General features: G+C 42.7%; 1 protein-coding gene across 1 annotated transcript in view; it reads right to left on the reverse strand.

Annotated features, from left to right (window-relative positions):
* Positions 1–5,462: 5,462 nt before the first annotated feature.
* The window catches only part of LOC146252475 (voltage-dependent calcium channel subunit alpha-2/delta-3-like), a 32,938-nt gene continuing 25,389 nt past the window's right edge, over positions 5,463–13,011 (reverse strand). The window contains exons 13-22 of the mRNA XM_084679078.1: positions 11,927–12,010; positions 11,625–11,696; positions 10,293–10,354; positions 10,093–10,160; positions 9,391–9,436; positions 9,210–9,307; positions 8,148–8,241; positions 7,677–7,772; positions 7,403–7,524; positions 5,463–5,467 (exon numbers count right to left, since the gene is read on the reverse strand). Of these exons, the coding sequence (XP_084535204.1) occupies positions 5,463–5,467; positions 7,403–7,524; positions 7,677–7,772; positions 8,148–8,241; positions 9,210–9,307; positions 9,391–9,436; positions 10,093–10,160; positions 10,293–10,354; positions 11,625–11,696; positions 11,927–12,010 (747 nt within the window). The remainder of the gene's footprint in view (positions 5,468–7,402; positions 7,525–7,676; positions 7,773–8,147; positions 8,242–9,209; positions 9,308–9,390; positions 9,437–10,092; positions 10,161–10,292; positions 10,355–11,624; positions 11,697–11,926; positions 12,011–13,011) is intronic.

Raw genomic sequence — 13,011 nt, forward strand, 5'->3', positions numbered from 1 at the left:
CGACCAGGACTCAGATATATGTGTGAACAAAAGATAGGACTTTTCAGTGTACAATGCAGAATTTGAACTCTCGATTTTTAAGTTAAAGTTAAATTAGACGTGCAGTTCTATCACCTACATTTGCTTAATTCAGATCCAGTTGTGAGATAGTGAAGACTAATCACAGAGTCATACTCGCTAAGATATGGTGCCGGAGTCCGGGAAGCAGCGTTAGTAACCTATTTTACTAAGTTCTGTAGAATACCAGTGAAGCGGGTAGGCTGTCCACAGCCTGTGAGAAGGCTACAGGTAAAAGATATCTCCGTGCGCCCGTAAAAAAGATCCAGTCTGAAGGACTGAAGTGTATACAAGGGGAAATAATTCGCGATTGTTGTTAAGGCCTAATTTTTATGTTGTTATTAAAATAGTACTAAGAGTTGATAGAATTGTAAATATCGAGGTTCTATATAAATATAACCATGGTTAATTGTTTTAAAAGTTGTACATTGGAAGTGTGAAATGCTTAGAAATATGGAAACCAAAATTCGGGTTCAATGGTGAAATTGAAGTTTGAATTCAGTTTTGGGGGTTAAAGAGTGAGGAGAATGTGGTAATTTGTCTCAAATGAATCACAAAGAGGGCTGACATGATTCTAGGAATTTGCCAGTCCGCTGTCTGTTGAATAATGTCAGAAAAATTGCCAGAAAGACAGCGCTTGGATCGGAAGGATCAAGGCTGTGGTTTCGTGAGTGTCCAGGGAGACAGGAAAAATGGCAAAGGTATTTGTCATAGTTTACAGACAGAATCAACAGCGATGGCGGCGGGTACAGGCTAGTAAAGGAATTGCAGCTTGACATATGAGATCAGAGACGAGTAACCGCATAACGCATGCGTAGAGAAATTGAGAGATTGAAAAAGACGCAAATTTAGAGAAATAGGCGAATTTGATATTAATTTGGTGATTTTTTAAAACATGTTACGTGATGAGTATTTTGAAATATTTGCTAACAAGGTTTTTGGTTGTTTGAGTACATTTTACATGAGTTTCAGAAATTCCGAGGAAAGGTGGGGGCTAAAAGTGTCCCGTTACGTTGAAGTTTTACAAAGGTGATCCCAGAGGGTAATTCTGCATAAATATGTGAGTATTAATGCTGAAGGATGTGTCCGTTTGGATGAATTCGAAGTTTGGTGGTTAACGAATGCGTGATCAACATTTGTTGTAATTCCTAGCCAAACAGGGAGGTTTTTGGAGCCTTTCCGACCAGAACTTGTATTTATAAGCGGCATATCTGTGTGAAGGTATTCAATAAGAATGCAGAAATTACACCCCTGGTTTAAAAATTGGTTCTAATACCTACAATCAGAAGAGTTATAGAGCAAAAATAAGTGAATAGAAGGTAAACGCCAACTATCTGTGTTGTTTAAAGAAAAATACGTTTTTGCTTTGTTCCAGAGCGCGCTGTTTGTTTGATTCGAGTTTGAAGCGGGCGCTGATGGAAACAGTGATAGATTTGAGTTATTAAAAAATTAAGAGTAATTGAGAAAGTAACAAGAGTGTTGCATTAAATCATAATACAAACTATAAAATATTAAAATTAAATATTTTCATTTAGGGTTTTTGGTCCGCAAAATTGAGATTTGAAGAATTGTCCGTGCATTACGCATGCCGAGGGCACAATGGCTGGTAAATATAGGAATATTCAAAGGCGTATTCTGTATTACATGCTTTGATAAGACTTTTGAGAAGTTATAGAGTAAGGTTTTGTTTTACGGGCTTATTTTACTCTCGTTAAATTGTGAATTTAAAGGTTTAAAACAGAAAAAGGGAGAATTTATATTTTCTTTTGTCTTAAGGGCATTGTTTGGTTGACGTGATTACGGAGCGAAATACTGGCATGCGTGACTTAGGTCTAGGAGCAGTTAACTGTCCGAACATTGATTTGATAAAACAACATTATGATAACGATAGTTTAAAGCAAATTAAAATGTGGCTCAGAGAATTAGTAGAAGGCTAATTTTGAAATCAAAAGTGAGATTTAGTCAATAATGGCAACCTTGGGTGTTATGGGAACTTATGGGAAGTTTGTGTTTACACAGGAAGGTTGTTTTTATTTGGCAAAGGAATGTGTTTTGTTTATTGGTTCAAACACTTTGATGTTCTGAAAAGGGGACTATCGCATATACTTTAGGTATATGGGAAAACATTTTTCAAATAGTCAAATCTAGGGTTTTTAAGAGTTTCGACAAAGGTATTGGATGCAGTTTGGTTATAAATGAGAAAGAGAAAATAACTCAAATATACTTTTATTTTGAGTTTGATTGTAATTTGGCTTTAAGTTGTATTTTGATGTTTTGTCAAGAGCATGACACAATGGTTGTGATAAACAGTTAGTCTGTGGTGAGATTGTATTAATGAATGGTATTAGTGCATAAGGAGGGTTATTATAACCTTTGTTCTGAACGAATTTAGGAAGACTCATTAAGTCTTAAGTCTAAGATAAATTGTGGTTATGATGGTTCGTGCTAATTAGCTTGCTTTGGACTGCAGCCAAAGCAGGTTATGAAGTTCTACCTATCTGACCTTTATAGAAAATATAGTTGGGAAAAAATGTTTGGTTAATGGCTACATTAAGAACATTATGTGGTTTATATTTTCATTTGAGAAACATACAGAATAAATTCTGGTTTGGGATGACAATGGTTTTTATCATATCTTTGACAAAAAGAGGTGTGATTTGGTTAAACAGAGAATCTAAAATGATATAGGTCTTAAACTTAACAGGTTTTAAACAAAGAAAGGTTTTTGGAGTGAAAGAAATTAGACTAACAGTTGATTTTGTTTAAAAGGGAACAAAGAAACAGATTTCTAGACATAAGTAATAGGAGTTGAATATCAAATGATGAGGTATTGTCTTGTTATATATGTTTGCTCAACAATGGATAAATAGGGCAATGATCACTTGGAAAGATAAGAATTCTGAAGAACTTGTGTTGGTTCTACTAGAAGTAGTCCAAATTCCTGAAGAGGTGGATCAAAACGTTACAAAATGCTAACTAGAAAAGAGATATCTTCTGCTAAATTCTGTTCCAGGTGAAGCAGTAAACCAAAGCGTGGATGAGTTAAACCAGGAGATTGGGTATTGATTAAAGTTATTAAAAGAAAGAACTGGTCCAGCCCAGGTGGGGGGGACCATAACAGGTACTCCTCACCACACCCACTGCAGTCAAAATAGCAGAGAGGACGTCTTAGATGCATTTGTCACATTGTAAGAAAGTAAGGGACATTGATACAGGGACTGATTAGTTACGCACCACAGTCTTGAGGCACAAGTCTGACTACAAAGGGGAGTCATTCTCTTAAAGAAAGGCGCGTCTCAACCTCAGTGAAGAAACCAACAGCCAACAGAGACATAGGGTGTAGACTAAATAGGCTAAAAAGATAGGAGACAGTAAGCAGGGACAGGTAGAAAAGATGGATGACCTATTTCCTCATCCGTAGTATTGTGACATCCGTGGTACCATATTTAGCTTACTGTTGCTAATATTCATAATAGTCTTCCCTATACTATGGTTTGAAAAAGTGATTGCTCCTGTATGATGCTCCTAGTGGAAACAATAGGACAGATAAAGACAACAACGCTGAGACGAGCAGAACACACTAGTATTAAGAACTGGATTTACTGACAGAAAATTAGTGGTTGGAATGGATAATGTTTAAACTCGCAAAAAGGGAAGTCCAATTGTCTTGCATGCGCCAAGCTAGACCTCAACTAGGCACAGTGCTATTCCGGCTGATTCAACAGATTACACAGGGTATAATGTGTGCTTCAACATTATGACAATAGTTTTATGTTTTCTGGACAATGAAATAGCATCTCATTACTGTTCGCTATGGTTAAAAGATGCAATGTTTTAACCTCAGTGACTATCTACAAGGAAAGATATTGATTATGAAGAATTTGTTTGCTCAACTAGATGTTCATACTGATAACACTGATTTTATTTTTCTGGGAATGCTAAAACATGTGTGGTAGCGAAAGAGGCAGCCATACAAGTCTGTCTCTCTTGACATTAGAAAAGGTATAATGGGGATGAGACTGTCTTGAGAGATATGCAAGAATTGTCACCAAAATGAGGGGTTGTGTAAATCCACAGGAGGAACTTATGTTACTGAAGAATCTATTTCGTTATGCTATAATATTGAGCCATGAGATTCATCATGTCTCAACAGGAGGGAGTGATAACGAAAGAGTGTTCACAGCATATGGATTTGCAAACTATTCAAGAAAACTTTAAGAAAAAACTTTTTTAGCATACCCGATTTGAGTGAGAGCAAGATATGCATGAACTTTATTGAGCTAAAGAAATGTTGTAAAGATTCAGGAATGGGCCGATGACGAGTCAGTTGCTTTCAACTGACCTCTGTGAGAATGTAATTTTAATTACTGTGTAGTCTGCTTCTTCTGAAATTCGCAGACAGGAGAAAGATGCTGTCTCAATCCAGTGAGAGGTTCCTGACCTAAGGAGACTGGATTGTGGTGACGGATTTGACACGTTAAGTCCTGGAAAATGACCCAAGGTGAACGAGGTCATTCCTGTCTAGTTTCAGAGGTGATAAACAAGGAGATATCATGGTCACGTGAGTCAAGCGTGCATTTTGTTTGACGTCAAAATAAGGAAAACTCCGCGCTGTGCCTGTAGTACAGTGCGTTGAGGTTGCCGTTGTAACTAGACTACATCTTCTATGAGAAGATTACACAATCATCATGCACACAATCATGGCATCCGTTTCAACAAATTGGACTTTGAGAAACAAGGAGAAGTAAAGATTTAACTGTTTCATTGATAACAATGCAAATGTTAAATAGATTTAGAAGTGAAGTTTTAATCTTGAGATAAGTAGGGAAACTTTTCTGTGGAATAAAATTTAGGTACAAACACTCCTATCATGATACATTCTACCAGTTACGTAAATATGTTCCAGTTGATTTGTTATGTTCCAGGGCAGAAGTTTGAATGTTTTGAGAACAGTTATGGACTGTCGGAAGAGGTGATAACAATGCTGTTTCATTTATGTGACTTGATGAAGTATTACTTGGGAATTGCATTAAAGCTTCATGTTTAGTTTTTGAGAAACTTGGTTATACTACAGAAAATTGATATTAATTTGAGAAGAAACAGAAATTGATAACATATAATGAGATTTCAGGATTTGTGCCCAAGTGATGTCTTATCATGCAAAGGTTGTAAAAGAGTTAGCAGCAGGCTGGAAAGAAATGTCTGTTGATCGTAAGTCCTGACTGCTCTGTAGGAGATCACCTTCGGGGGAGGGGGAGAAGCTTTTGCCACCTATAAAATGGGGATAAGGTTGACTGGGGGAGTACATTTGGAGACAAAATCTGGGGTGACTTAAGGGTTAAACAGGTTTTTGTTTGGGTAACTGAGGTTTATGACTCCCTGACCTGGAGAGAAATGCTTATCACCTAACCTGGAGAGGAAGAGCACAATCAGGGCCTGTCTTAGAAAAACCTGACTGACAGTGTACTGAATGTTTGATGGTTTTAGAGATGACCATATTGACAACAAGTAGGCATGCTCTTATGTCCTGAAAATTTCTGTATTGATTTCTTTGTTGCAATCTTTGTTTCAATTTGATTTTGTGTGGTTAAGGAGATCTGAGATGAGGTCCAACTAATCAGACGTCAAATTACCATTCAGCTGCGTGATGACGGGTTTTACCCAATACCATGGGCTTCCCTCATGTCCAAGCATTCACACTACTAGACTATAATGCTGTGTAGTCTTATTGAATTTTACACATTTTTGATTTTTATGACTTATTTTATTTTATGTATTTTTATTTTATTGACTGTGTGTAGGCGTGGTTTTGGAATAAGACATTTTATTCAGGATAAACAGGAGGGATATGTTGGGAAAATTGAAGATGTAGCACATTTATCCTGTATAAGAATGATTCTGTGTTCAGCATTCCTTTGTGTGTAGAGAGAGGCCTACCCCCAAATCTGAACTTTGGGGAACACGAGGCATATGTAAACAAGGTGACCTGGGCTGACCACTCTCTTACTGGAGAGGCCATAAAAGATGTCTGGCCTTATCTGTGTTGGGTGAATCATGTGGTCAAGCTTACAGGGGTCAAAAGGCACACACACTCAAACACGCACGCACACACGCGCGCCAGGTCTATGCAAGAAGCCAATGAAGAAGAGCAATGGAACATTTGCATGCCTTTGTCTTAACCAATGACTGTAAAGAGCGGTTCTGCTTAAATAGCTAGCTAGCACAACATGCTAGCGGACAAACTTTGTATTGCGATCAGACTTTGTCTCCTTGCTGGCAAGCATTAAACTATTGTACTTTCTTTGAATCCGACGACTCTGTGCATTACTTGAGAAATTATCCTAACAGAGAGACATAGAGGAAGAGAGTGAGAGTGAGAGAAAAGAGAGAGACAGTCGGAGGGTGGAATAGGTGAAGAGAGAAATACAGGGAAATGAGGTGAGGGTGGAGGAGGAAGAAATAAAAAAGTAATAGTAAGGGAAAAAATTGGTTGACAGAAACAATAATACAAAAAAACATGTAATGGAAAAAGTTTACAAAAGCACCACATGCATTTAGTGAACATTAACCACGGAACATCAGACAGCCTTCAGCCTCACGTCCTCATCCACATATGTTATGATCCAACAGTGATTATATATAAATGACTGTGGATTCATCCAGAATACAATTCTACTAGCTGGATTCATGGATTAGCCAAGCACCAATTCTAGCCACAAAAGCAGATAAAACAATCTGCACGCATGGAACATACACACACACTCTCACACACACACACTCTCAAACACACACTCTCACACACACACTCTCACACACACAAAGTGCATATTGAAGAGTTGAAGTGGATGATGAGATTCACCCAATCAGAAAATCCATCAGACAGCCCCTCTGAGTGGCATCTTTAAACAGCAGCTCTGATACACCTCACATCTCTCTGAGGTCTGCGGTACCTCACACACCTGTCTAGTCAGACACCTCACATCTCTCTGAGGTCTACAGTACCTCACACACCTGTCTAGTCAGACACCTCACATCTCTCTGAGGTCCTGTCTAGTCAGACACCTCACATCTTTCTGAGGTCTACAGTACCTCACACACCTGTCTAGTCAGACACCTCACATCTCTCTGAGGTCTGCGGTACCTCACACACCTGTCTAGTCAGACACCTCACATCTCTCTGAGGTCCTGTCTAGCCAGACACCTCACATCTCTCTGAGGTCTGCGGTACAGTTCTGTACTTTCAGCATCCGGCCATACACCTCAGTAACAGTCTCATGGGTAGGCTTCCACTAAGCCAAAAGGTGTGATGGAAGAGCTGTGTGGTGTAGAACAGAGCGCTGCTGACCTGTGCTGAAGGGCAGGGAGTACACGAAGGTGCCCGGAACTTGTTCAGCTGCTCTCTTGTACCACAGGGGGAAGTGATCGGCGTTGAACACCCCCTCTTTATCTTCAGCTGTCAGGAAGTCTCTTGAAGCAGACAGGAAACAGAGGTGATGATACAGGAAGCCCACAGGAACACACACACGCGCCCATGCACACAGATCAAGCAAAAAGAGAGTGAGTAAACACACACACACACTGCACACACACACACACACACACAGGGTACATGTACTTACTGATTGATGAGCAGGTCTGGGGGGACGAACAGGTTGATCCTGGAGAGACCTGTGCGAGTGCCCAGGTAGGCGATCTCCACCCCTTTATCAGAGTTCCTGCATACACAGCAGGGGCTTCTTAAAGCAGTGGCACTGCATCAGGACAGGCTGGGACTGGCCAAGGGTGAGCACGTGAACATGGGAGACACAGGGAGGGGGGATAGGGGGAGGAGGAGGAGAGAGGGGGGAGGAAGAGAAGAGGATAAGGAGGAAGAGAGAGGGAGGAGGAAGAGAGGAGGATAAGGAGGAAGAGAGAGGGGGGAGGAAGAGAGGAGGATAAGGAGGAAGAGAGAGGGAGGAGGAAGAGGAGGAGAGAGCTGGAGGAAGAAAGGGAGAGGACGAGAGAAGATAGAGAGGGGGAGGACGAGGGTAGGTGGAGGAGGAGAGAGGGAGGAGAGAGGGAAAGGGGAGGGGGAGAGAGAGTGGACATACTCTGACTTGTTGAGCACCAGGCTGGTCCAGTAGGCCTCAAGAGGGGCTGTGACCACAGCGTCAAACAGAACCTCCTCCACCAGCTCTTTATCACCTGGAGAAACACACGTATTCACACACACACACACACACACACACACATGTTGCTCAGACCAACTAATACAGAAGAGCTCCACCTGAACCAGAGTTGGACCACATGATCAAAAACACAGGAGCCGCCAGACAGCTGTGCAGTGTGTGTGTATGTGTGTGTATGTGTGTGTGTGTGTGTGTGTGTGTGTGTGTGAGTGCATGAGTGAGTATGTGAGTATGTGTCAGGACTCGCAACTAACTTTTTTCCTCACTTTCCCAGTACCGTCCCAAATTGTAAAATTAATCGTCCCAAACTGAAATAGATCTGTCCCAAAATGTAAATCATTGTGTTTTTACAGTCTGACATGGGTCTAGGTTATTTGAAACACTATTTAAGTAATCCATATAGTTGTGGGGCTCAAATCAATGTCTGAATTCCAATGTGAATACATATACACAATTGAATACACAATTTCCTTCCTTGTTTCATGGTGGTGCTAACTCAATTATTGGTGTGGATGTAGTAAACAAGTTTCTAAAGGTTTGAAAAAAGTTTTGGGAAAAAAAGTTTCTAAAAGTTTGAAATATATTTGTTGATAAAAAATTAAATTAAATTGGTTTGCATCATTGATGAGTACTTGATGTGGACTTTACTAAACTGTACTGTACTCTGCTCTGCTTTACTCCACTGTGTTCTTTTTTTATGATTTAGAAAATATTTTCGATAAAATGTTTTGAAAAGAACTTTTCTAAAGGTTTGAAAAATATGTTCTACAAAACGTTTTTAAAAAGGTTTTGTGGTCTCTCGTCCCACAATCGTCACAAACTCTGACGCCGTAAATTTTGAGCCCTGGTGTGTGTGAGTGTGTGCGTGTGTGTGTGTGCGTGTGTGAGTGTGTGCGTGAGTGTGTGTGTGAGTGTGTGAGTGTGTGAGTGTGTGCGTGAGTGTGTGAGTGTGTGCGTGAGTGTGTGAGTGTGTGTGTGACTCACAGGACAGGTGTGTCTCTCGTCTGCTGAGGTAGAGTTTGATGGCCTCTATCTGGGACAGGTATCGATGTTCAGGGTGCTCGTCCGTGTCACAGTAGGTCCTTAAGACACAGGGACAGGCACCGTGGGTCGTCAGATCACTCACACACACACACACACTCACTCACACAATGTGTGCACTCACCACTCGTCTGCAAGGGCCACATCAGGATGTTCCAAGTCGTGCAGGCCTACACAAGACACGTTTAGTTTTCATATGAACTAGAAACTGGAACATACACACACATACATCATGCAGTACACACACCCGCATACACATACCTATGTAGACAAACCCCACATGACCACACACACACACACACACACTTATTGACAAATGTGTGTTCTGATTGGCTGTGACAGGTCTGATGAGATCAGGAAGAGCCCAAGCATGCTCAGAGTGCTCCACACAGGAGACAAGCTCCTGAACACACACATTCAGACGGCATGAATATTAACATGCATGCTCCTGGACACTGGACGCAGAGCCTGCACACACACACACACACACGCCGCACATGTACACACGTGTACACACAAACACACAAGCTGAGACAAGGCATCACCGCCACTGAATCAATATATAGCTTCCTGTGTAATTGTGGCTTCTACCCCCTTCATGGACAACACAACACCAAAGAGAGAGGAGAGAGGAGCGTGAGGGAGAGAGTGGAGGCAGGGAGAGACATTGGAACAGAAAAAGAGAGAGATATGAAGAGAGAGGGAGGAGAGAGACCCCAAAATATAAATGGAAACATATGTAGACAGACTGAGAGACACGCACACCAACTAGCGGCAGACAAGTAGACAGAGACACAGGTAACAGACAGACAGGGGATATTCCTACCTTCCTCCACGGTGACGTTTCCTCTGAAGAAGTACTTGCCGTGGCCTCTGGTGAGCGCCACCCCGAGGCTGGAGGCAGCAGTGACAGAGTTAGAAAAGCAGCTGACAGAACAGAAAGCCTTCCCGCCTTCCAGACGCAGGGAGCCCAGACACACAGAGCAGTTCCAGCACAGAGCCTGCATGCAGCGGAGGTCCACGCACCTGAAGGGAGTCCCCTTGATGTCGGTGTAGTAGTAATCATTATGTAACACCAGCACACGTTTCTGAAACACACACACACACACACACACACACACACAGTCTTTTATCCTTCCATTCCAGAGTGTTCCGAGTAACAGAAGGCTTTCACTTATACCTTACTATCTGGCACCATCTAGTGGCGTTGCAATCAATGTGTGCCTGTGTATGTGGGTGTGTGTGTGTGTGCGTGTGTTTGAGTGTGTGCGTGCATACACACATTGGTGTTTGTGTTTCAGGGCAGAATCGGATCAATGCGGTGTATAAAACCAGTCTGACATTCGACCGGCTTAACTTCCTCACTATCCACTGAAACAAGTAGAGTCGTGTGTCGCGCATGTTACACAAGATCCGACAGCCGTCATACACGCATAAATATCCCAGAGACAAGACTCTCTGAAGCACGCGCATCACCGCTGGACCTGCGAGGTGGATATCCCGCAATACTGACTATAGTCCATCCTGCTGCTGAGAACAGGCAGCAGAGCTGAACGTTTACAGGCAGCTCCTCTCTGAGGGGGGGGGGGGGGGGGGGGGGGCTGTCAGCTGAACAGTCCCCCGAGTGTGGCTTAGCATAAGCCGGGTTAATATACGCACACACTCACACACACACACGCATGCGCCAACACACTTGTACACACACACACACACACACACACTCTCATCCGCAGGAGCCCATACATCCTCTCTCCCGCACACACTCACACACACACAGACACACACAGACACACACTCTCTGACAGAGCGGTGGTAAAAGAGAATCACTGGGCTTCTGTGTCTCCCAGGTTCAGCAGCATATGCTAAGCTGAGATAAGGAGTCTTCCCCCAAAATGCTCACACACACACACACACACAACTGTGGCACAAAATCGTGAAGTCAATCCTCCACACCACCACTTCTACTGCAATAGCCCTCTAGAATTCCAGCGCAGCGTGTGTGCATGTGTCTGCGTGTGTGTGTGTGTGTGCATGTGTCTGCGTGCGTGTAAGCCTGTGTGTGTGTGTGTGTGTGTGTGTGTGAAGACACAGGGGACATTCTACAGAGGTAAAGACGTCTCCTGGCTCTGGAGAGGCTTCCTGCTGAGTGTTGGATCAGGCTGCCAACAAACACTCACCATAGCAACTTGATTTGTTTGTTGGTGTGAGTGTGTTTGTTAGTGTGTGTGTGTTTGTTAGTGTGTGTGTGTTTGTTGGTGTGTGTGTGTTTGTTAGTGTGTGTGTGTTTGTTGGTGTGTGTGTGTGCTGACAGTTTGCACATTGCTAATCTGGTGATTTCAAGGCTCTGGTTTATCTTACCCCTTTGTCCACAGTCTTCTTCACCTCCATAGAGAAAGTCCCGGTCTTTCGGTTCACCATGGCGTTACGCAGCTGCACAAACACACACACAGACACACAGACACACACACACAAACAGCACAACCCTCAGCTCACTTATTCCAGAACCACTGCATGTAAAATACCAAGTATTATACATTCAGATTGAAACACATGTATACTAAATGTACATTCTTACAACAGCATGCTGCAATCAATCATCTGCATTAATGTTAAGTATTTGCAAGTGTCTGTGATTATTTGCAGAAACCCCAAAGTCTTACAATGTCCTCCCTGTCCTCCCACTCCACCTCCGACAGATCCACGCTGCTGTAGTTGGGCTTCCTGCGCTTCTTACTCTCCTCGTACTGGACACACACACACATTTTATTTACAGACACCACACCAACAAAAGATTCCTTTGATTCCAAACCACGATTCGTATATCCTCATTCCTACCATTGTGTGAAGCCAAGCAGGAGAGGGATGAGTGTGTGTCTGTGCTTGATCTCAAATTCATCTATCATTCAGCTCATCAGTAGAAGCTGTTTAGCATGCCGGCCTTTGGTATTGCTAGATATGGCTGATAAAATAGACTGGATGTGCTCTCTTCACCTCCCTGGACCAGACCAGGGGCTGTGTTTGATACCAGCTGTTAAATATACATGACAGAGAACACACCCCAGTCCTCACAGTCAAAGACGAGGTTCTGTATGAATCAGAGGATGTGTGCCCATGTGTTTGGTGGTGGTGTTGTGTGTCGTGTTTGAAGTAAAAACATGTGCGTGTGCGTATCTTCGTATGCTCGCCTGTCTCACTGTGGGAGTGTGTGAGTGTGTGTGTGTGTGTGTGTGAGTGTGTGTGTGTGTGAGTGTGTGTGAGTGTGTGTGTGTGTGTGTGTGTCATCCCTCCCTCTGTTCATCCGTCACTGAGTGGACAGGCTCCCACCCCTCATTAGAGTTTAAACAGTGTTCATTACCGTGTGTAATTAGACAGCTATTAAACCATCACTCTGTCTGTCTGTCCTCCTCCTCTCATCCCTCGCTTCATCCCTTCTCTTCCATCCCAACTCTCCTTTTCTTCCTCCGCCAACACAGCTCTCATTCTTTCTCTCTCCCTCTCTCTCTCTCACACACACACACGTTTCTATCCTCATATGTTATGTCCGTTTGGTTTCTCTCTTCCTCTGCCATCTCATCCCTCCATCCCCGCCCCTCCTCGGAGTGAGTGAGTGAGGGAGTGAGCACAATGGGTTTAATCACTGGCATTCAGACGCTGTATCTCTGTCTATTCACAGCTCACAACTGGAACCCAGTCCCCTCATCTGCATACCACTGAGCATCTGTCTCTGTCTCTCTGTCTCTCTGTC

Source organism: Hypomesus nipponensis, chromosome 18 (genome assembly GCF_054491055.1).
Source record: "Hypomesus nipponensis isolate SF chromosome 18, ASM5449105v1, whole genome shotgun sequence".
NCBI classification, from domain to species: domain Eukaryota; kingdom Metazoa; phylum Chordata; class Actinopteri; order Osmeriformes; family Osmeridae; genus Hypomesus; species Hypomesus nipponensis.